The sequence below is a fragment of the Lepisosteus platostomus genome, chromosome 13, assembly GCF_059453375.1.
Source record: "Lepisosteus platostomus isolate fLepPlt1 chromosome 13, fLepPlt1.hap1, whole genome shotgun sequence".
Taxonomy (NCBI): Eukaryota; Metazoa; Chordata; class Actinopteri; order Semionotiformes; family Lepisosteidae; genus Lepisosteus; species Lepisosteus platostomus.
Genome location: NC_142623.1, coordinates 5,009,358 through 5,034,688, shown reverse-complemented (window position 1 = coordinate 5,034,688; position 25,331 = coordinate 5,009,358). Strand labels below are relative to the sequence as shown.

General features: G+C 38.7%; 1 protein-coding gene across 1 annotated transcript in view; it reads left to right on the top strand.

The window, feature by feature from the left end:
• csf3r (colony stimulating factor 3 receptor) overlaps nucleotides 1–24,681 on the top strand; it is a 30,565-nt gene extending 5,884 nt beyond the window's left edge. The window contains exons 2-16 of the mRNA XM_088602753.1: nucleotides 8,054–8,128; nucleotides 10,261–10,560; nucleotides 11,901–12,030; nucleotides 12,738–12,901; nucleotides 13,222–13,385; nucleotides 13,795–13,936; nucleotides 14,936–15,009; nucleotides 16,017–16,212; nucleotides 17,708–17,899; nucleotides 18,825–18,926; nucleotides 19,833–19,979; nucleotides 20,745–20,885; nucleotides 21,506–21,602; nucleotides 21,987–22,068; nucleotides 22,353–24,681. Of these exons, the coding sequence (XP_088458879.1) occupies nucleotides 8,065–8,128; nucleotides 10,261–10,560; nucleotides 11,901–12,030; nucleotides 12,738–12,901; nucleotides 13,222–13,385; nucleotides 13,795–13,936; nucleotides 14,936–15,009; nucleotides 16,017–16,212; nucleotides 17,708–17,899; nucleotides 18,825–18,926; nucleotides 19,833–19,979; nucleotides 20,745–20,885; nucleotides 21,506–21,602; nucleotides 21,987–22,068; nucleotides 22,353–22,877 (2,520 nt within the window). The 5' untranslated portion in view covers nucleotides 8,054–8,064 and the 3' untranslated portion in view covers nucleotides 22,878–24,681. The remainder of the gene's footprint in view (nucleotides 1–8,053; nucleotides 8,129–10,260; nucleotides 10,561–11,900; nucleotides 12,031–12,737; nucleotides 12,902–13,221; nucleotides 13,386–13,794; nucleotides 13,937–14,935; nucleotides 15,010–16,016; nucleotides 16,213–17,707; nucleotides 17,900–18,824; nucleotides 18,927–19,832; nucleotides 19,980–20,744; nucleotides 20,886–21,505; nucleotides 21,603–21,986; nucleotides 22,069–22,352) is intronic.
• The last annotated feature ends 650 nt before the right edge of the window (nucleotides 24,682–25,331 follow it).

Sequence of the window (25,331 nt, the reverse complement as noted above, 5' to 3'; positions counted from 1 at the left end):
GCAGCTTGCCAAAGAAAACAACGGCAGTGGTATGTGGCATGCCGCCAGGTGGTACGCCAAATGACCCTGGAACTGTGTTGTGTGCGCTGAAAAAATCGGAACGGGTTTTCATATTTTGTATTTTTATACGTGTCGAATAGATAGCCTACGTACTACGCGCTAATACTTCAGTGGACACAAGAGATAATCTGTAATTCTATACCACTCTATAGGAATGCGTGCTACGGACGCAAGTGACCAATTGTATTTAAAAAAAGCTACTGTATCTCCAGCAAATAGGGAGGAAGGAGAATGTGCGTGATTTTGGAACAATGCCAACGTTGTAAACACAGGAATGCATAGAAATGCGTGCTATGAACGCTGGTAATCTTGTGAGCACAGGAAAGCGTGAAAAATAACATAAAAATATTTAAGAACTGTTCTAAATTAATTTGAGAAAAATACACCGAGCGTCTCTGTGTTTCTCTTCCATGCGCATGAAATAAATATTTAAAATAAACACTGAAATAAAAACGGAAACGTGGAAAAATGCAAGCTTGCGGATTGCTAAAGCAGGTAAGCCACACACTATGTGTGGAGAAAAAGCTGCTGAACAGCTCGACCTGCTGCCCCCCCGAAAGACACAGTCATTCATAGAATTATTGAAATGAAGGATTATATGAAATATACGCTGACAGAGCGCGTTAAGATGAGTAGATGTTTTTCACTGCAATTAGATGAGTCTGTAGTCGATTTGGCCAATTTGCTCGTTTACGTTAGATATGAGTTTGAGGGTACTGTACGTCCCGTGAGGACTTTCTGTTCTGTAAGCCGCTACCAACAGGAACTACAGGAGAGCACGTATTTCAGCTTCTGAATGAATTTATCGAAGAGAATGGCATCGACTGGATAAAATGTGTCGGAGTTTGTACAGACGGTGCTAGAGCAATGACAAGCCGACACAGCGGTGTAGTTGCACGAATTAGAGAGGTTGCTCCAGAAATTAATGGTTTCATTGCAACATCCACCGCGAGACCTTTGCCGTCAAGAAAATGCCTGACGATTTAAAATCTGTTAAGACTGTTGGGAATTGTATGAAGGCTCGAAAAATTAATTCACATCTGCTTTGCTCAACTAAACAGGCTCACCCCTCTCGCTGAAATGGTGCTTTTTTATTTTTATTTTTTGTTGTTTTTTTTTTCTATAAAACACTTTAAGAAGCCACCTTTAAAGGCGCTATATCAAATAAAGTTTATTATTATGATATTTATTATATGTATGTGTGAGTGTGTGTGCACGCGCGCTCATGTTGGTCATTGAGAATTTCCGGGGTTCCTATGAGATGATGACTTGTAGGTGGTACTTGGATGCTTTGGTTGAATTAGGGGTGGTACTTGGTCCAAAACGTTTGAGAACCACTGACCTAGAGCAAATGGAAAATTCAAACCTGACCATAGCAGCTACTGGCATTCAGCTCTTCAGAAGTACACACACAAGATGTGATTCTCTTTGCCTTATTTCTGAGGAATTCTTTCATTTATAATTTATGGAAGTTGACTTTCTTATGCCTACTCTAAACTGAGAGACTAGCTGGCCATGTGAAAAGAGACAGCTAAAGAGGAATATACTGTTCTGTAGCTGCGATTGATCCAGCTGGGATTTCTTGCATTTTGGAGAAACTAGAAGTTTTTCCTTTAAAGAAAATCTTGTTATCGTTCTGAGTGGAGCGTTGGGCTTGGTGTTGGGAAGATGGTGTAACTCCTGTAATTAGAGCTGAGGCTTTCATTGAAGACTGATAGGGAAGCTCAGTCAGAAAGTTCCTTATGCTTAGTGCTTAAAAATATAGCTCACCAGATATTTGTGCTCATGTGAAAAACAAAATGCCTATTCCACTCTGTGGAATAGCAAGCAAAGAAAGTAAATAAGAGGACGAGAGTCTTATAATGCCAAAGTAAAATATTTTCTAAATAAACTCAAGGTGAAACAACATACATGTTCTAAATGTGCAGGTCTGATCATAAGAATGTTCGTTCTATAATCAAACTAACTGATGCCTTCATGACACTGTAGGTTTCATAGGACACCTGTCTTTCTATGGAAAATGTTTTTAAAAGCTGAAAACAAATGCCTGTAGAATGCAAAATAGGGTATTCTGGTCAAAGACGCAACCTGCAAACGTGAAATATATATTAACACTACGGCGGATTTGGAAAAGACATTGAGTTTAATACAATTAAAAGAGTGACAAATACAAAGTGATGTGCGTGTTTTAGAATGCTTATTTGATCTTGCATGTATCCCTTTCATTCCACGTCAGCTCCTATACATAAGTTGCACCTGTTCAGCATGTTATTTCCTCAGTAAACTGCATACTGAACAATGGCTAGAAAATAACAATAGGAATGACAAGCCAAAAACTGTTTCCTGGATTTCAGCTGAATTCTTTGTACCGTATGTGCCTTGTGTGCAAGGAACAGCCAAGAGTAACTGAAGAAATGTCTCGTGTGAGGTTGGCACAGAAAACCAGCAGAACACAGGACATTTCTCAGCTGTGTGGTTTAGTGTGTTGGCTTGAAAATCTTTATCTGTAAATCTTCTGTGCTTCAGGGTGAAGAAAAGGCAGCTGAGATCTGCTCAAAGTGATAAACGTGCGTGAAGTAGGTAGAGGTACAATATCTTGGGGGTCCACATAGTTACCTTTTCTAATTTAAGATGGTGTACAGTAGAAATAAATTTAAAAAAAACATTGATGACTTGAGAAGACTGTTTCCCCTTTAAGCAATCAGAAGACAGGACTGACCACTTTGCTCCAGTCGCTAAAGACAGTGGCGCTGGATAGGTATGACAGAGAGTTTTCAAGGACTGAGCCTTGTTTTCAAAAACAAGCGTTAATTAATTGACTGATTTGAAACTTGCCACATATAAGGGACAAATTATAGGATGTAACCCTGTTTTCAAACCATGTGGATAAATTCACTGGATTTGTAGATTTACATATAGAAAGAAATTAGAATGCATGGTTTCCACTTAAAACAAGAAAAAGTAGTGAAATTTAAAATTGCACCTACAGAATTCAAAATATAATGCTTACTTTACAGGGCTATAGTGATCATTAGCTTTTAGTTCATCATAAGTGTTTTATAGTGAGTGTGTAGAGGGGAAAAATGTAGATGGGGGATGCTTTACAAGTTTGATCAGAAATTCATCTTGATGGTAAAGATAAAAAACCTGAAACAAAGAGGTGTTTCACTACACAACGCAAGAAAACGTTAGATGTTATCTGTTAACCTCTAACAAAAAGGCGCAGTGGATATTTTGCATTGAATTGCTTAATTAACAAAGCCTAGTGAGCAAAGTGTGAGATGCGTAGATGATAAAATCCATAGAGAAGTGCACAAAATGAATTTGTTGATTGCTTTTAGTTTATGATGTTTTCCCCAGTCTACTAATGTCAGCATATGTGACATTTCACCATTGCCAGCTGGATCATCCCAACTGTTATTTTCAGTATCCTGAAAATATGCCAGTAATGTGCTGACCACAAGTAAATTAAGGTCTGGTCTTAATCTTCCGATTACAGGACTCAGTTTAGGACTTATTTTTAATTTGGAATTTGAATGTTCTGGCCAAATGTATATATTATAAAGAGTTTTTGAGCACGAACTATACTACTACTAATAATAATAAAAAAAGGACTTCAGGCAGCTTATCTTTCACCAGTAAATACCTATCATTTTATATTCACACAAATCACAAAAAAATGCATTTAAAACTGCGAACAGGTGTGAAACAACCTGCTCAACCATGCAATTAAAGCATAAGACTCTGGCTTCCTTCAATAAAGGATGAGATCCTGAGATCGATCAACTACTAACAAACAGGAAGGACAGGACCAATGATGTTCTTTCTTTTGTAACCATACTTGTGTTCTTATGAAGTTCAGTAATACCTAAACTGTGCTGCACTCCTTGAATGTCAAACAGGAAGAAAATCTTGCTCTTCCTCCTCTTCTCATTTTATTAACAAGGCAAGTGTTAATTCTAAGTATTACGGCCTCATATAAATCAAATTGGTGTTTGGGCTCTGGTGTTAATTAGATCCCTTGGTTTCTCTCTCTTAGAAGCTGGTGATGCTCATGCTTGAAAATTCCATCTGTGGTTGAGTGGTGGTTGAGCCCACATGCTTAACAGCTGTCAAATGCCATGCCTACATCTTGCAAACAGCAGTTTTTTGCTCTTTGAACATGGAGTATGTTTTCCTTGCTGGTTTTTATATCAAGCATGTGCTAGATGTGTAGTGATTTATTTCTGTAATTTTTGCTTTCTACCTTTTAACAATTAAAGAGTGGGAATGGTGGAGAGGAGGATATGGAACTACATAATAACAGGGCTGTCAAACAGTTGAAAAATATTGCAAGTAATTTTGAGAGTAAAAAAGTCATCGGAGTTAGCAATGCTTTTAATCGTGTTTTGAAAACTAGAAAATATTCTGTTCTTTCACCAACATAGTAGGAATTCAACTGTCTTTGCAAAATATTCATCAGCACAAGAATATATGAGATACTGTATAAATAATTCAGTTCCTCTTCCTTGCCCTTACAGTAAATCCATGGACCTTGCTAAATGCTGCATTCTGAAATCAACATCCATGTCCGTCTACATCATTGCATTTGTACATCACTTTGCATACAGTAAAAATGTCTGCCATCTGAATAAATGGAAATGATTATGCACAAATGGTTTCTCTTTGTGACAAGTAACAAAACTAGATGTAATGGGGATTTATTTACTGTAAATTGACATATCATCTTAAATACGTAAGTGCTATGCCTAACAATTTGTTTTCCACAGAAATGGGCTTTTATAGTGTTGGATGATGTGTTTCTACCTGTAGTAGAGAAACAGGGAGAGCTTATCATGAGAAAAGGAGGCGTGTTTAGCTTGTACCTGTAGACATACTGTAGCAGACATGATGTCACTGTTTGAGTTGGCAACTGAATCTCTATGCAAAGAACCAGGGTGTCACATCTAATAGAAATTATCATTCACATTTGCTTTTTTCCTTTCATTTACTTTTGGTGTTTTGCTCAGTGAACTGTACCTTTTATCCATAATACCTCAGACACATTAATTCACCCTAATTGCTCCAGCACAAATTAAATGTGTACTAGCACTGCTAGGGGTATGCTTGCAATAATAATAATAATTGCTTACACTTATATAGTGCTTTTCTCGACACTCCACTCAAAGCGCTTTACAGGTAATGGGGATCCCCTCCACCACCACCAGTGTGCAGCCCCACCTGGATGATGCGACAGCAGCCAAAGTGTGCCAGAACACTCCCCACACACCAGCTCTCAGTGGGGAGAACAATGCACCAGCATCCCAGATATAAGAGATAAGCCTGCTTAATTCTGGTTATAGAAAATCAGTGCAATAGAGCTTCTGAAGAGAAATTGCAGAAGTTACTAGTGAGATACTGGCAGCACTTAAAACTATGCAGATTATGTGACTCAAATTGGATCATTGCATAGCATCAAGATATCAATATACAATGACTAATTCACTCCCAAAATGAATTCTAGGCCCTTCTCTGTCAGCAGAAATTAGTTTCTAGGACTCAGTTAACCTTATTTTCACAACTTCATGTAGGAGTCAGATGATAAGTTGTAAACCTACCTATGTTGTTTCCTTCTCCTCCCACTCCACATTCTAGGAATTCCCACAGTGTGGCTGTGTGGTGCAGTGCCCCAGGCCACATGTTGAAGTTTTAAGAAAATACGTAATATATCTGGCAGGGAGACTTACTGAGGCATTCTGGGGATCTTTAATCAAGATCTTGAATTGATAATGTTACATTAATGATGCATGCAAAACGTAAACATATCACAGACTGAAAATAAACCCTAGAGAGCAGCTCTAGAAAGCAGCTTTTATAAAAGAACTAGACTCCCCGGATTTTTGCAGGTAAATAAGGCAATCTATGTATCTGTGTGTTAGCACTGCAAGGGATAACTGTAAAATCCAGTCATATAGGGTTTTAGAGAGATCTGCTTCTTGTTCTGTTGTTAGGTAACGTTTTCCTTACAAAAGCAGAGATGGGGTGGAGGAGACTTGCAGAAAGAAAACTGCAAGCAAAAGTGTGGCTTACTGTGACTGTGAATGTTGTAAATTGGCATCATGGAGAATTACGGGTTGGTGTACAGAGGTGAAGAGGACTTTGCTGACATTCTTCATGAACTTTCAGACTTCTCAAACTCCATTTCAAGATCCTCAATTGATTTTGTGCTTGATATCCCTACTGAGAAGAGCTTACTGATTAAAAAAAAAAAAACATTTAGAAAAAGGGAAACCTAATTTTAGCTTATAGAAGTATTATTATTTGTAGAAGAATCAGTGGCTTGCAGTGACTGTGCACTCAAAGGGTCACCAGTCAGTTCTTGACCAATTATGTAAATTGACTGATATCACTTAAAACAGGTCTGACTTTGACAGTAATGCTCTAATTGAGATTGATCTGCTTCTGCGTCACAATCTGCATGGTGTTTTCAGTATTTCTTGTTGAATTTTCCCATTTTTATTAATTTACATGTTAAATTGTATGTGCTAACATTGCATGAACAACATCTATGATATAATTGTGATGGAGATTAAACTAGTGCAGTGGAGTCATGAAGTTAACAGATGAACACACAAATCAGGTGCTGTCTACCACAAGAATATGACAGCGTTTCTTGTTGTTAAGATCACTTTATTAGCCATATACAATTTTTTGCATTAGGAATTCGACTTTTTTTTATACCCCAGCTTGCTCTCCATGAGACACACAGACGGGGAGAGAAGCTTGGGGTCGGAGTGCAGGGTCAGCCATTTATACGGCACCCCTGGAGAAGCTGGTGTTAAGGGCCTTGCTCAGGGGCCCAACAGAGTAGGATTCCTCTTTCAGCCACAGGCGCAGATCCTTAGTCACAGATCCACTGCTCCGGCTCTGTTAGAATAGTATTTCATTTCACTATACAAGTTATTAGAGTATTACTGAAATCAGCACTGGAACTAAAGGGAATGTCATCAATGCTGATATACAGTTAACATGTTATTAACAAGTCTAATCTCCATGTAAAGTACTGTAGGTTGTTTTAAATGGTGTTTAAAGGGCAGTACATGCGCTGTTAATGGTCACTGCACACCACAGAGAAATATTCAACAAAACAGATTAATTTGCTTGTGTCTTCTGAAGAGATTTGCTTTTCCTGTATTTTGGTGCATATACTGTATTTCTTTCTTAAAACATTATGAAACGCTTGAGACTTAACCCTACACTTCCTTAAAATATCTGGTATTGCAAGATTTCCGAACAGTTCATTTGGCTTCTGTTTGACCACTGCTTGACCACAATGGACTTTTTGACTCGGTGTTTGTAAGCAGTTGTCAGCAGTGCATGACAGCAATTCTTTAAGTCTGCAGGTTAAGGAACATTACCACGTTAAAAAGATGAAAAATAATAATTTTGCTGTTTTTGTTTTTGTTGTTGGTTAAAAACTTTGAAGGCCCCAACTTAAATGGCATCTTAAACCTCAGGCTCTTGACTTTAGAAGATAATGAAGTTACAAAAACATGTGTGATGGGGAGATAAAGCGAGAAAGTGAGAGATGTAGATTAGCAGAGGTTTGTTATTTTCTGCCTCCTTTGCTATCAAAAGAAGATAAGATAAAAACAGTGTGCTAGCAAAACAACCTTTACCCCGCTTGAGAGGGGGTAAACCTTTCTTCTGTGATCACAGAAAATCCCAAATTTGATTCACAGTAACAGCAATAATGAGAATTTCAGTGTCTTGACATGTATTTACTATTGTAAGCTTTCATAAGTAGTGTGGTGTGTAGGTGCCACAAGAGTGTAAGAGCAATGTAAATGTGCCTAGGTGACCATATTTCCTATCGATATACAAATCTTGTTTGTTTTTCGTTACCTTATAGAAGTTCTTGTAGTGCCTTGGATTGTGATCATACCTGACACTATGCAGAGTTTTAATGTATCAGGAGTAGTGCAATTAATTTGATTTTTTTCTCATTGTTTAGGCTTTGGGACCATGGCCTCTGTGCTAAACTTGGATGTTTTGGTTCTGACAATAATGGTGTTTAGCACCATTAAAGGTAAATAGTTTTTGTTTGTTTGTTTTGTTTGTCTTGAGAGGATGTACCATTATACAAGATGAAGTAAATAAAGATGAGTACCTCAAACACAGTCAAACTGTATCAACTTCTATAGAAAGTTTCTTTTTCTATTTTCAGCTTTTTTGTACATTGAGTGTATATTATTTTGCAATGACAATATACACCTAGACAAAACATTTTAGCTGCAATTTAAACTTCTGTTTCCCTAGTTATTTGATAGGAGCTGTAGTGACTAATTTGTTTAAATCAAAATTACTGTAAGACTTGTCAAAACCTCTGAGGCCTTATCCTCAAAATAAAGCCTCTTATGTAGACAAAAAAATACTGCAGTATAAGTACCAGAGTACTGCAGATAAGATACCAGAGAATACAAAATATCACTTGAATTATCACCCACACAAGCATATCTGAAGTCTGGACTCGTGTGAGAGTTCATTTTCTTTTTATACAACAAATACTGGTGACTTTGCTGCATTCTTTCATATCATTTCAGGTCCTATCAATGCACAGTAATAGTTTATCTGAATTATTCCAAAAATGGTCCTTATCTGTTTAAACTTGTCTACTCTTTATTTACTGTTATGTTCTTTCATAAGTGCTGTTATGTGAGGTTATGTGCTGTTAAAGTGAGGTCATTCTTGCCTTCTGCCATAAGACTGTACAACGCATCCACCTTGCGTCTGGGCAGAGGCCACATTGACAGTGACCTGTTTCTGGACTGAACAGTAAACTGCTACATCTGTTCTTTTTCTTTTTCCCATTTACAACCGTTTATGTTCAATATATGCCAGGGACTTGTGCAGTACATTTATATTTATATTGTGCAATACAACTTTTTGTGTTCTGTTCTGGTTTGTTCTTTGTGTGTTCTGGACTGTGAGTAACTCTTCTTAGTGCATTTCTCACTGTACTGATTGTATTGTATAATTCGTTACACTGTTGCTGTGTTGTCTGTGTTAAGCTGCTGTTGGACTGCAATTTTCCTCACGGGATCAATAAAGTATCTATCTATTTAATGCTTGCTTTCACTTTTAAAAGTTACACTTCTGTGTGAGAAAACGAAAAGCATCTCTGATACACTGAAACCTGTAAAATGAGAAGTGTTGACAAGAACCATCATACGAAAGAACCATTTCACAAGCTTCTGTCTGAGGAAGCGTTACACAATCAGAATTAAAGTAACTTTGGTTTTCCCTTCGTGTCAAGAAGTCAGAGCAAGTCAGAGTGTTGTAATCTGTTAACAACCTCTGTTGTTGTTACCGAATTCGGAAAAGGTCAGAGATCTTGTAAAGACAAAGCAGCAGGAGTTTTAAAGTTTGCCGGTGATGTCAGGAATCACACAATGGGTTTTCTCAATAACCGCCATATGCCAACAGTGTCGTTGGCACTGTGGAAATTGAAGTATAAATCAGAAGTGAGGAGGCGGCACAGCTCGTGGGTCACTGGTTCAAGTCTGGACTGCTGTGCCCCTTCTGTGTGGGTGTTCTTCTGGTGTTCCAGATTCCTCCCACCTCCCGAAGACATGCTGGGTTAATTAGTACATGTAATTCATTAGGACATGTCCCTGGCGTCCTGTCCTAGACGCTGCCCTGCCTCACGTCCTGTGCTTCCTGGACAGGCTCCAGGCCGCTGTGACGTTTACCAGCTATAAAAAAAAATGACACTGAGGGGTGGTGGTGAGGGGACACATAAAACACAAGCATAGTGTCACTTCTCCATTTGTCAAGTACATAAATGAATTTTACAACAATCATTGAAAAAGGATTATTTAATGCAAAATAATATACATGAATGCAGTTAAAATAAACTTTTAACCAGAATTATAGCCAGAACTACCTGAACTATTTTTGAAATACAGTATCTTTTATAATATATCCCATATCACTTAATGCATTCAATGGCATGTACAGTAACATTAGTATTGTGTGTGGGTTTCTTTTTTGCCATCAAAGAGTATGAATGGGATTATTAAATGCATTTATATGTTATGAGCCTCTGGCCTTAAAACACTGCAAAACATGTTTGCAAATAAGGTTGGTGATATTTTAATCTGTGATGCTAGTTGCAATATTTGGCATGACAAGCTTTTCTTTTCTTTCTGCCTGCCACAGTCACAGAAGCATCAGACTGTGCTGATATATCAGTTCAGTCATCTGTGGTTGTCTTGGGATCGCCGCTGAGAGCTTCCTGCGTTGCCAAAGATAATTGCACTCCAATTGGAAGGCCGGATATCCAAATGGAATGGCGCCTGAACAGCATAGTTATTCCAGAGAGTCAGTACATTAACCAAAGTGGCGGAGTTTCCACAGTGCTCCTACCCAATTTCACCATCCCCCGAGGATACCTGTCTTGCTTTCTAATCCTTGAGGGGCAGCATCAGGTGGCTGATGAAGTTGAGATCAGAGCAGGATGTAAGTACATTGTACAGGCAAGCCAATACAGGTTTTTTCTATTTGATTTCCTTGCTGTCTTTGCATTTGTGTACAGTAACCCAGCTTGCTGGCGGGCCATTTCTGAGGGGGTGCTACAGGAAGATCGTAAACGTGCTTTTCTGACACAACCATCTCCAAGACCATTCATTCATCACCTGACCTCAGGTGCAAGGTATTCAGCAAATCACGGGAGCTACTGATGGCTGAGACGTCCTTAGCGGACTAATCACACCCCTACCTTCAGGAGTCCTGGTTGCAGACATCTAGTTCAGCCTGTACTGCAACTATGTACCCTTCTGATTGACCAGCTGTTGGTGGAAATTTTTACCTGGTTCCTGGTTTTTAAACATACTGACTACACAGCAAGCAATGTCAATAAGCACAACGTTTAAATGTAACAATGTCAGTTGAACAAGAGAACACTGTAATAAATGTGTTTTTGCATTATCTCAGCTCTGATTTCTGAATTCACAATTATTTAGCATTGCTTGATGTTCTTGAAAAGCAAAACTAATAGTACACTATAACAAGTCTGGTGCCAAATGGAAGGATATCTGTTCTAAGTAATTTGTCTCTGCATCTCTTTCTGCCACATGTATAATGCAGTTCCCTCAGGTTTGTGATTTAGCATATTTTCTTTAAAAGCAAATATATGCAAACTGGAAACTTAAATCATCAATATCCTTTGGATGTTTGAGTTCTCTATCCAAATTTCTTCTCTTGTTCATTGTATTTCATTATCAGATATCAGTTTTTTTTTCCTTTTTGTAAAGAGTGTATAAATATTCCAATCACTTCTCTGTATTTTGTCTGTCCCGACCAAAGCATCACCTTACAAATGCCTTCTAGCCATAACAAGTATTTGCATTGCAGTATTTGTTTCTTAACTGATCTTGAAGAGTATGTTCACATGCAATCGGTCATTCATCTTTCAGACAATGTGTGGAAGCAATAAAAAGGCAAACAGAATGTTAGGATATGACAATGATGTGTTTACAGTTAGGCACAGGAGTCACTTCTTTACACAAAGGGATTTGATTATTTGAAACAAGCTGCCCACTCCTGTTAATGAATCCAATACCCTGTACATTATAGAGAAACAGCTGGAACAAATCTTGGGATCAATTAGCTACTTGAAAAAAAAAACAAGCTCTACATTACATCCTCTAATTTGTAATTGTTCTTACAGTATATTGTTACCACTTGTCAGCACATGAATAACCAGCATTCTCTCTAATGAGAAGCCAAGGCTGTAGTTCTGTAATCTGGATAGAGGTCTACACAATAGAAAATTGTCTTGCATTTGCTTCTTATTCCAGATCCTCCTTCAAAACCAAGCAACCTGACCTGCATGACAAATTTAACCAAGCCACCTACATTCACTTGCACATGGAACCCCAGTAGCGAGACATACCTCCCTACACAGTTTATTCTGCACACTGTTTCAAGGTAAAGAACCCAAAGCTACTACATCTTCCTAACTAATCTCTTCTAGAAGGCCTCACAAGGGGATCTTTTGTCACCTTTAAATAAGTTCAGAAAATATTTGCAAAATCAAAGTAATCAAAGTGTGGCTGGAAGGTTGCCGGCAGAGGAATCCTACTCCGTTGGGCCCCTGAACAAGGCCCTTAACCCCAACTGCTCCAGGGGCGCTGTACAATGGCTGACCCTGCGCTCTGACCCCAAGCTTCTCTCCCTGTCTGTGTGTCTCATGGAGAGCAAGCTGGGGTCTGCGAAAAGACAAATTCCTAATACAAGAAATTGTATATGGCCAATAAAGTGATCTAATCTTATCTTAAAGTTTCTATGTGGGTATGTGGGATGTCATGGTAAAAAGTGAGTAAATTCAGGGTAAATGGAGAAATGTACAGCAAAGCCTGATAAATACAGAAGCTGAACCCTAACAAAGCCAAAACACGGTAACATCATGAGAGAACTGCTGAAAAACAGGAGCAGATTTACTGTACTAAGCCTTCATAGGGATTCTTCTTAATAAAGGCATGTGCTCTCAGTTAATTATTGTAATTTTTTACCTTAAACTTTTAATTTGGACTAGCATGGATGTTCCGAATCACCTGTACTACAAAAGCCAAACTAAGCAGATGCATTGTTTTAAATTCCAACCAGTGTTTAACTTGTTGGCTTCTCATTGTTAGGCCTTTTGAAACTAAAACCTTTGTGCCACCTATTGGAACCAACTCCTACACTATTCCCCGCAAGGATTTTCACCTGTATAGCAAAATGGAGATTTTTGTAACAGCAGTGAATGCTTTGGGGAATACTACATCCGATTTATTATATCTGGATCCAATGGATGCTGGTAATCTTCTTCTTTTGTATATCATTTTCTATCTATTAAGAGCTCCAACATACAATTTCTGCAGAAAAATGGATAATGGACATTGATGACAATAAATTGATCAGCCTTTGTGTTCAGTTAATTGTCCCTAGGTGTCTGTCTAGCCCACCTCCAGGATCTTTCTAGAATAATACTTTTGGTCAATGTCATATATTTGGTGTGATTCTGAAACTTTTTCTGAAAAAAAGTACAAACTAAATGGGTTTAATTTGCAGATAAATGCATTTGAATGGATCAGTATATGGCTCTAACATTTATGTTTGTTTGTTTCTTTGTTTTAGTAAAATTAGACCCTCCTGTTATACAGAGTGTCCAAACAGACAAGGTAAAATACGGCTGTCTGAAAATTGAATGGAAAATATCTGATTCCCTTTCTTGGCTTGAAAGATTCATTATTGAACTCCGTTTTAAGACAAAGGAGAATGAGTTATGGACCACAGACATGGTAAGTTATTATGTCTTTACTTAATATATTTCAAACAAATAATAATTAAAAAACATTTTGGATCACTTGTTGTCTGTAATTATTATATAAATATGGATTTTCTAATCTGTATTACTAGAGCTACGATTGTTGCTCTTTTTGGTCAATGTTGAGGGCTCATTATTCATGTATATAATCAAGCTATTCATGAAGCCATTACATTTCTTTCAGCTTGTCTGTGTGTCAGGTGTCAGACCAAAAACAAATCACACCAAGGATTAATAGACAATGCCCATGTGGATATCTGTTGAAAAATCTTGCATAGCCATAGGGATTTAATTGTTTCAAAACTACCAAACCCAACATTGTAGTACTTGTAAATGCTGAATTTTAGTTTTCTTTGCTTGCTTCACCTCCCATTATGAACTAGATAAATTCAGAGAGCATGGAGGCAGTCGAACAGTGTGGTTTGCTTCACGGAACTGAGTATGAAGTCCAGATCAGAGTCCGACTGAGTGAAGGATACTGGAGTGACTGGAGTAACACCATTAAAGACATCACTCCTGAAAAGGGTATGTTTGCTTTTGTGAAGATGAGAAGTGTAATTCTTTACACTTTTTTGGGCACTTTGCTCAAAGTGCTTTACAGGTAATGAGGACTCCCCTCCACCACCACCAAGTTGTAGCCCCACTTGGATGATGAGACAGCATCCTAAGTGCACCAGTACAGTCACCACACACCAGCTATCAGTGGGAACTAAAACAGAGTAATAATGCCCCAAAGATGGGGATTATTAGGAGGCCATTACTGGTAAAAGCCAGGGGGAAATTTGTTCAGGACATCAGGGTAACACCCCTACTCTTTTTGAAAAACACCCTGGAATTTGTAATGATCACAGAGAGTCAGGAACTTGGTTATACATCTTGTCCGAAGGACGGCACCTTTTTACAGTATAGTGTTCCCGTTGCTATTAGGGCATTAGGACCCACATGGACTGCAGGGTGAGCGCCCCCTACTGGTCTCGCGAACACCTCTTCTAGGAACAAGCTTAGCTTTCCCAGGAGGTCTCCCATCCAGGTACTGGCCAGGCTCACACCTGCTGAGGTTCAGTGGGCTGCCAGGTGTGCATTGCAGAGTGATATAACTTTACAGTGACAGCAGATACTGCTTGCTGAGTTAACATAGCTGTTATAATTTACAGGAAACAGATTTAGAAATATGGCAGCACAGAAATCTGAATGAAATAAGTAGACGTGGAGCAGCAAAACTTATTTTAAGAGTAAAAAGAAGTGAAAAGGCAGTTATTCGCCTCGAGCCTTTTTCTAAAATTAAATGATGAGCAGAACAGCGAACTGGCGCACATGCTCTTCCAATTTGATGATTAGACCCACTGGCCATTTTCTTTAATCTTTTCATTCAAGCCACTCAGATGAAAACATCTGACACAACATGCGAAAATGGTTTGCAAGAAAAAATGATGACTTTCAGATTGTTGGGGGCTGTCATAATTCCAATAAGGGGGCCGAACAGTGTTGTTTTAATCTATTTTCACAATATGGTCTGCATTTCAGCTCCCTCAGGAGAACTGGATACCTGGTGGAAAGTGCTGAACGAGATGGAGAATGTGTATCGGCTATACTGGAAGGTGGGGAGATTGAGTGTCTGATTCCTTCTAAACTTTTCTTGCTTCCATCACACTATCATAAAGTGTTGTAAAACTCCGCAGAGCTTAATGTGATAATCACGGTTCCGCGCGGGGTCGTGTCTCGCCGCCTGTTCCGTCCCCCACACCTGGGGTGCGAACCCAGGTGTCCGGCGTAACGCAACAGGGCACCAACCGCGTGAGCTAAAGGAGACCTCCCCCAGCCCAGGCAGCTGAGGACCCTGCTACGCGCAGGGAGGGCGCTGATGTCACCACACCAGCTCCGCTACATTAAGAAATGTCATCGCATTTGTTTGATCGTGGTTTTGCACATGATTTGCCCATTCTTGTTCTGTGCCTTTGTTTTGCTTTGTCACGGTGCGCGTTGTGGTAACTAGTCCTGCTTCGCAGTGGTTCTCCCTGATTTCTGCTGGTTTATCTCTGCAGGCTTGTATAGCGTGCGTAGTGGTGGTGACTACACAGAAACCAGTTGGGGTTTAAGGCCCAAGAAACCTATAGCTGTAGAGATGCAAGAAGTCACAGCACAGCTCAGTGAATTTATTTTAAATGAGTTTATTTAATGGACGGGCCCATTCTAAAGAGCAAAAGCAGAGATACAAGTGTATCTTCTCCTGCTGTGCTCTAAACAAAATCAAAGGGCGTGAATACATACACACATACAGTACTGTATATATAGTTGGTGTAGAACCTGTCACAGAATGCATTAGTAGTTTTACAAAAGCTGTTTGGGGAGTTTCCCTCATCCCAGTTGTACAAAGCTCATTTTGATAGTAGGAAGAAAGATGAGTAGATTCGTAGGCCTCACAGATTTCAGGCACGTGTTTCTTCAGCCCACACGTAAAGAAAGCAATCATATTTAAAGTGTAATAGGTTTGAATTCTCGCAGCAGGGGTTAGCCGTGACCTTTTAGAGATATACAGTAGTAAGACAGTTTGCTCTTTGACCTCTCTCTGAGCAGAATCTCTTGTTCTTTTTGTATTGTTTTCTAGCCGGCCAAGCAGTTCAAAGCCAACAGCCAACACGTATACTACAAGGTCTTTCAAGGACAGCAAAGAATTGTCTGCAATACTTCGGAAACCCAGTGTGATTTCCAGCTGTATGAAGCCACCAGAAAAGTGTACATTACAGCTGTGAACTCAGCTGGAGAGTCCAGGCCAACTTCGGTCAATCTGAACCTCAACAGAGGTGGGGATTTCTTTGGGTTTTTTTGCTCTCACAGGCACATTTGGATTTGGGAAATGTGTAAAGGGGTGCTGTTGAAATAGGGGAGATGATGTGGTGGAAGTCATTTCTGAAAACATTACAAACCACAGTACTGATCAAATTATGTTTGATCCCCTGTGGTCTCTATACTTAAACTGGGAAGACTTGGGTTGAACAGGTGATTTGTGTCAGCAGGATATGATATAGTCCAGTAATGGTGGCTGTGATATCACTGTTACGGCTTAAGAACCCTGAAGAGAGAGAGAGATTTTTTCAGTCAGGGTTAAAGCGCACTGGGCTAGGGTTTATTTTCCTACATTATCACACCCTAGAGAACAGCAGTTTCAAGGAAGCCAGACAAAGATTGGCCAGGCTGAAATCACCCTCTGGGTAAATTATATAAACAGCATTCTCTAGTTAGAGAAAGTCTTAAAGAAACTATGGTGTAATAAATATTGAGGAGAAGTTTTTTAATTGGACTGTTCTAAACTGTGAAGAAAAATGGGGAAGCAGAGCTAACTGAAAATCATGTTTTAATTGTTTTTGTAACAAATGTTAATCAGCAGGATTTAATTAGATGATCTGTGTTCAATACAATGTCAGTGAACCTGCTAAAAATAATTTTAAAATGGTGTATTTGTTGCAGTTCGCAGTATGTTTCGTTTGAGGCTCGGTTTATATTTATTTCTTTAATGAGAGGACTTGGGCAGATGTGGTCCAAAATAATAAAACATTGTGATCTAGCAGAAACTATAAAAACAGAAACAAGACAGATGTTTTTTAGAACTACTAGAAATATTCTCAAAAAAAGTATTAATAAAAGTGTATTTTGTTATGAGAATTGGTCTATGCTCACGTAAAAAAAAACTGGTTCAAGTCCATGTGTAATGATTAAAATCTCTAGTGGACCAATCTTCTAAGGTGCCTCAATAATTTTAAGACTCAAGATGACACAAAGGGCAAATGCTACTAAGAGCAATAGATCAGATGAACAAAATCCATATGAAATGTTTCTTGCCTGAAAAGCAATGACAAGCTCTACTTGCTTATACCTTTCTGTTGTAGAATTAGTTTTATGGAATCCATGCATGCTTTCAGTGAAACTATTAGTTTCAGGGATTACAATGAGCATACAGTAAAAGGAAACTGTCAGATACATTTGGCTCTTATAAACTTAGTTTGATGGATTTATTTTAATGCTATCAAAGCCAATGACATCCATGGCCTCTGATTGCAATTTATTTTTATAAAGACCCAGGAACCTTCCATTCATTCTTGAGCTGAAGCAAATGGAATTGTCACTCAGCTGAATAGACAACGTGTTTGTTGTTCTGGAGTATTCTGTCTTCTACATTCATTGCTCAGTTTTGTCTGTTCACAATTAGCTGCATTCACCTGCATGACGCTGGACACAGAAACTGTTAATTATGACTGTTTGGTCTGAATTTAACTCATTTTCTTTTCCTTCAAACATCAGCTCTGGACCCTGTGTTGAGCATGAGTGTTTCATCTTATGAAGACATTGGGTTCTGGGTTCAGTGGGCTCATCCAGAATCGTCACTTCCAACGGATTTTGTGATCGAATGGTGTGCAGTGTCTGGCAATGACACTACCTGTTCAATCTCTTTCAAAGTGGTGGCCAGTAATTATTCGGAAACCGTCATCTCTGGTATGTACCTGAACGTGTAACAGCATACAGTAAACGTAGATTCTTTTGTGTATGGCACCTGTTACAGCACAACAAGTGAAGATGATCTTTCACAGCTCAGATTAAGCCCTATAGTCTGAGCCATGATCTGTTCAAGTCATAACCGGCAGTGACTGAGGTTGTCCAAGGGATGGAATGCTGTTGGCCGAGCACCACAGCTGCTTCTTGGGATTGAGCTGGTCTGGGTGTCCTTGACTTGCCAAGCAACAGCAACCTCTCTGGCTTGCCGACAGCCTGACTAGATCATAGGGACAACCGGTGACCAGCTGACGGTCTATTTCTGTTTTAAATTTGCAACATTCGATTCCGCATTCAGCATTTCAGCATGAATTCAGTGGTTGGCTGTTCATGAGCAATCAAATTTGAATTCCTTTTATGTAGAGCATTTCATCTCAGAGGATTTAAGTAGAGGAGGGGCCACTTTCATCCACCACTGACATACATTCCCCACCTGGGTGAAGGCTTCCTGCCATTCCGCAAAGTCACAAATTACTTCACCTCATGAATTAAGGGAGAACTTTAAGGAAGCCAGATTGTTCAGCCCAGAGTGTAATTTAGGCAGGACACCAGGATAAAGACCCTTACTCTTCCAAGCAGTGCCACGTGACACTGCCCACATCACAGCAGCCCTGGCCTCCTTATGTAGAGTTTGTTTCCTGCTACAGAAGTATTAGCTTCTGACATGTGATGAGATCAAGCTATGAGGTATTAACGCTGCTGTCAACCATGGTGAATAAAATCATCACCCTCAGAAAATCCAGTGCAACAAGCTGCACTCTTCTTACCATCAACACACATTGTGGGGATATGTCATCATAATATATGTTAAAACCCTGAATGGAAGAAGAACAAAAATGATAATCTGTGTTTTGTGTTTTCCCCACAGAAAACATTGAACCCTACAGACCGTACAACATATCTGTTTATCCCAGATACAAACGTGGAATTGGATGTCCAATTGCTATGGAAGGATATTCAAAGCAGAAGGGTAAGTGCAGAAATAATTGGGATGTATCTGGTTGTGATGTAGTGCAGCAGGATAAAAAATCCTTTTTTTTCCCTTTTTACAGTAAGTGGAATGTCATGGGCTTCTTCAGGAAACAACTTATTTTAATGTGCTTGTTGTCAATTTTTTATAATAAACAAGAAAGTTAAATCTATTATTGTAGTAAATGTTTTACTTTTTAAGGCACACAACAAAGATCTCAGATATACACATTTTCCTATGGTTTGTGATGCAGAGCAGGTGCCAGGGATGTAGTTTTTCTGTTTGTCTAGTCTTAGAGGCTCAAGTCCAGTTTTTATTACAGTCATGAGAGGAGCTGAAATGGTTTTATTAGGAACATGGGGTACATCCTTTGACGAGGATTTTAGTCCTCTCAGCTGTTCATAAATGTGACAGTCTGTTCATGTTGTAATGCCTTTTGAGATACCAAGTTGGTCTTGCAGTCCCCTCTTGTGGATAGCAAATAAATTGCAGCTCAACATTCACAACCAGCTCAATAATGGGCCCATTTTTCCCTGCTTAGGTAATTAATTCACTGTGATGTGGGCAGTTTTCCCACCATGCCACATAGAGGTGTACAAAAGCCAAAGTTTACATTTTAGTTACATTATATCATTATTTTTTGTCACCTAGTGATGAATATGAGACAATATGCATCTGTAATATCTAAATCCATGTCCAAGACAAATGTTTCCATGGCAGTATAAAAGTTTTGTTATTATTTTTGTGTTTCTGAGTCTTTACACTTTGCCATAATATCCTCCATCAAAATTTGATTTTCTGTATCAGTGGATAGTGGTTGTCTTTAGTTTTCTTAAATATAACCTGTATCCTGTAACCCCTGAAGGGAGTCTGAATTATAATGTCCAATTATTTTCTCCATCACAGCTCCATCAAGAGCTCCAAAAATGGAAGTCAGGCAAGTCAGAGACACTCAGGCTGAACTGACATGGGATGAAATTCCAGTGGATGAGCGAAATGGAATCATTAGGAACTACACCATTTTCTACCTGGATGAGAGCAACAAGATCAAAAGTAGGTTAACCGGAGACATTACTAGCAAATGTGTTGCTAACCGTTTCTTACCAGGTGGTCTTGAGGGCCTCTATTCAGATAATCACCTTCGGAGTCATCAGCCTCTCAAGTTCTTTACTACGGACATTTTGATGCTTAAAGAGATATACTGTGGAAAACCTCCTGGTCACTCAGGGATGAACATTTCAGACCCCGCGATCTCTTCATTGAGAGAGGACTGTACTGCATTGCCAAATAAAACAGTAACATGCGTGTACTTACCAGTCAAGGGGTTTGAATTTCTAGCCCAATCTGTTATGCACTGGACCACTTAGTTTAAAGCAGTCGACATTTCTGTGTAGGAGTAAAATGTTTATTTATACACATCTTTGCTCTTTCTTCAGATTCTTGGAGTATTTTATCCGCAGTTTTCCCTGCTTGCCTGCTTTTGCTGGTCTAGCTGTTTTCATACTGATCACTTTATCTGCTTGTTTTGTGTAAGAAGCTGAAAACTCTTTTGTTGCTTACAGCTGAATGTTTTTAAGAACGTGGCAGGTGGCACCATATTCTTTGCAGTTTGTGTTTCTAAATTGAACAAAATCTTGATGAAATAGTGGTGCCAGATGGTTCTTGACAGCAGAAACTCATTCCTGGGAATTAAATCATCTCTTTGTAAACCTTTGATAAACACCCAGACAGTGTTGGTGATGTGTCTGATAAACAGCAACTGCCTGGAATCTACTCCCTGCTCTCCTGCATTATTTTTTCTTCATCTGATACTTCTAGGTGTGACTGTCCAGACCCCACAAAGTCAACTGATTCTCGATAACCTAAAGCCTTCATCATCGTACAGAGTATTCATAATGGCTAGCAATGATGCAGGAAGTATAAACGGAACAATCATAGCTATCAGTATGAGAAAAATAGGTGAGCATACATTTTTACTCCGTCATCTACTGTAATTTCCAGTGTAAGTGATAAAAATATAATTAGAGAACTTCCTAAAGCGCTGTCATAATCAGGGAGTTATACTGAACATGAACTACAAGACTGCTTGGGCTAGCAGTCATTATTAATGTCCCTGAGACAGTCACAGTCATGCGTATGTGATTAGGTAAGGTTCACACCGTTTCTGACCTACTGTATGTCAGTACAATCCCTAACCAAAACTGAAATGAAACAGAAGGATCTCCTCATCCTGATCAGCTCCCTGTTTAAAAGGGGCAAGAGTGATCACTGGGAATTTTGTGTATGTTGCAGCAAATGTTAGAGGGAGAATTAAGGTTAGAGCTGAAGCGTTACGCAAAGAATAAGATTAGCAGTGGATTTAGAGTTAAGGTTCCAGACCAGGCCATGTCTGTTAACTGTTCTGAACGAATAAGGATTTTTTTTCAAAATGGGATTTCCTAGTGATGTGGAATAATCTCACAATGCAGATTAAAACTGTATAACTGACAGTCAATTTTTATTTTGACTAGCTTGGAGCAGTTGACATTTCTGTGTAGGAGCAAAACATTTATTTTTACACATCTTTCCTTTTTCTCTAGATTCCTGGAGTATTTTGTCCACAGTTGTCCCTGCTTGTGTCGGTCTAGCTGTTTTCATACTGATTACTTTATCTGCTTGTTTTGCAAAGCAAGAGAGGTGAGTTGGTTTAGGTGTGTTGTGTTAGATGTTTGTGGCGCAAATATGAAAAGTCTTCCATCTTCTATGGATTCTGTTGTCCAGTACCATTACTATTTAGCATTCCAAAATATTTGACATAGGAATCATCTCCCATCCAACTTCACTGTTATTTGAACTTAGTTTAAACAAAAGAATGAGTTAAAAGTCTGAATTTTCTTTGCAGAACTATAAATGTACAGATTGTTATGATTTTTTATGTTCTGGCTTCGTAATTGTGTTCAACAATATTCAGATATTCTAGCTATCTTTGACAGTATGTCAGCATCAATGATTTACCTCTTATATTTGTTGATTGAACTGTGTTGCTAGAGTGAATGACATTGATGTTGTTGTTTTTTGAAGACTCAAGCTGCGTTTGTGGCCTGTTGTCCCAGATCCTGCCAATAGCAGCATTCAGAAATGGACGCAGAATGAAGCTTTGAAGGTAAGACAGAGTACCAGTGGAATTCACCATGAAGAGGTATTAATCCTCAGGTTAAGACATGACCTCAAGCCCTGAGTTGGGAGGCAGATTAGTCAAACTTAATACACAAATGCTTTAACAAAGTCTACTTACGTCAAATAAATTAATTCAAAAACTTAACTGAGAGTATCATTTTTCAGTAGATTTAAAGTTACTTAAGATGCACTGTATTAAATATCTCTAAATGCTCTAAGTCAATACTATCACTGTACATTAAAATAAATTATGATTATTTTCTCTTGAAGGATAAACGCCATTTCCAGGACTTGCAGGATCCATCGCCTGTCAACATTTCCAGGTTTAGCATCTTAGATGTTTCTGATGATGTGACAGAAAAAGGGACTCAAAAAGCTGGCCTCAAACCTGAAGATGAATGTTGGCAGCCCTGCAGCTACACTGGAGACCTAGGAATCCCCCTCTGTGGCTCTTCCCACATAGAAAAGGACTGCGACCACCTGCAGCACAAAGACTACCAGAACTATATGGGAGAGCCTTATGCCACTGTCATTTTCAGTGAATACAGAAGCCAGCAGGGCACGACACCCGTCTACCTCAGATCTGATTCTACTCAGCCCCTTCTCCAGGACCTGTCCCCCAGCCCTAAGCAGTATGAGAATCTGTGGTTCAGCAGTGCCAAAGAGGAAGAGGTCGTCTTTCTAAGTAACCATGGAGACGAACAAGAGGAGAGAGTCTGCAGTGCATCTTGGGATGACTTCCCCCTCCTCAGTCGGCTGATGATAAAGGAAGCTAGCAGCCAGGAGGTTTCCTAATTTTAAGAAAAACAAGGGGCCTGTATGCACAAACCAACCCCCCCTCTTAAGGGGACATTGAGGCTGTTTTAGAAGTATGGCATGCTTCATAAGAGGCATGAAACTGCTACGGTTGGTCCGCATTTCCCTAGACCTTGTATGAACAGCAGGTGATTGAACTGGGACCGCTGATTCCCAGATCATTTGTGGATAAAATAGTCAAAACAACCAAGGCTCAAGCTGGAATGAAACAGACTGAGAAGAATATTTGAATTCACTTCAGGGACTTCATTGTACAGTTTAGGGCTATTGTTCAAGCAGGTGCTTATAGAAATTATACAAAAGTTAAATAATTTGCAGCATCTACTTTATTGAAATTAAACAGGGATAATTTTATTTTCCTATTCTGTTTACATACTTTTTGTTTACGGTATTACCAGTCCAAACAATAAGAAATTTAATTGCCCTTAATTAGTAATTGGGGAAAATCAAATTGCGCTAAATGCTAAGATATGTTGCCTGAGATACAGAGACTGGTCTTGGGACAAAAAAACTCATACTTTTACATGTTTAATAAGGTTTTGTATTGATTTCATTTTTTGATGTGTTATGATTTACATTTTCTAATGTTGTCTATGAATGTATTACTTCTGGAGTTCTTACAAAACACACAATAATATTATTCTATTAATTTTAGTCAGTTTATGTTCAAGGATATTTTATTCAAGAGTGAGAGTTTTTATTTTCAAATATTTTAATGCAGTTAATGCAAGGGAATAAAGTCATTGAAATATGTATGGTTTCAACATGTTATATTTGTTTGTTTTGAACTTGCTCTAAGCAGAATAGCTACTGTGTTTATCTTTCATTTTCACTCTCTAGCTCTTACGACATCAATGAAAGTGCAATATCCGAGCACACTTTATAACCGTGTACATTGTCTTTATTTTCTGTTTGTTAACCTTTTGCTAAAGTCTACTTTATATCACCAAAAGCAGAAGCTAGAATTCCATTAGAACTTACTTTTTTTCCATTTGAAACAGTGCTATTACTTATAATCCTTCTTCTTAGAAGAAAAACATACTGATAGGGCCAACAATGGACCATATTTATCATAATTTCTGCAGCCTTTTTGTGTCAGTATACACTGTGGTTTCCTTTTAGCTCATAAAAATGTAAGAATGTTTGCTTGTGAAATACAAAAATGTGGCACTTGTATAATTTGTAACCCTTTTATTTTAAGGTATACAGTAGAAAAATGTGGAAAGGTGAAACCCTTAATGTATTCAGATTCAGATTCAGTACTCCAGGTTTTTTTTGTTTTTTCCAATTTAGCTCTATTGCCTAATTGATATTCACATATGCTTAATTGGATTTATTTGCACCAGGTTTACATCTATTAATTTATTGCTTTGTAACATACATAACTTGTGATTTTTCAAGATATAAATGCCTTGAAGGATGACGAGTGTTTTACCTACAGTATGTACATACCTACATTCTTTTAACTAGAATGTAAACCAGATTTTATTACCGCGGTTATATTTTAATTACTGTTACAGTTGTTTAACTCTTTTTTTGTGTGTTGTTTTTTGTAGATATTCTAGCAGTGTTCTATGTTATTTTGTCAGAATACCGATGAAGGTTAATGCACTTTTTACATCCACCAAGTCACTGTTATACATTTTCATTTTCATGTTCTGTTATTGCCGTTCATTTTATGAAGTTTATGTTCTGTTTCTGAGCAGAAAAAATGTTCCAGTTACTTTGTTTTGTTTTTTGATGGGCGATAGGCTAATAAAGCTCACTTATCTCATGGATAAAATGTTGTTTTGTGATTCCGTATTCTTATTTTATTATAGAGATGCATTTTTATTTTAAAATTAATGTCTAAAATTAATAAGAACGGGGACATTTCTCTCATTTAAAGTAACGTAGTGTAACGCATATGGCCACCATCGCAGGTTGTTCGAGCTGGCTTAACAGCGCGGTGACGTTGTATGTGCGCCAAAAAGGCTTTCGTGACCACATTATGTTCAACTAAAGCATCTACTAAATCAAACTGATTTGGGCAAAACAGGTCCCACGTTCTGTTCGGCGGTGCACGCCAGCAGAGACTAGACGCAGCAGGTATGCAGCTTCAAAAGGCGGAGAATTGAACCCTTTCAGGTTACAGAGGTGTTCTCGGTAGCGGAGAATGATAGATGGAGAGCAGTTTTTTATAAGAGCTAGGGGTAGCCCTTTCTAAAAGGCGCAGTGGGGGGAGCGAACCTGCCAGAGAGCTACGTCAAGGGGTGACAGGACAGTCCGAGATCTGTGGGGGGGCTAGGGGAATTCTACGATGTCAGTAATAAACAGATCAAACCGCAATATCTCTCAAAACACAACATAAACTGGAATGCTACAGAACCCTAAACAGACAATACACGCTTGCCGAATATTTGACCAAGTTAAGAAACGGTAAAAAGAAACAGA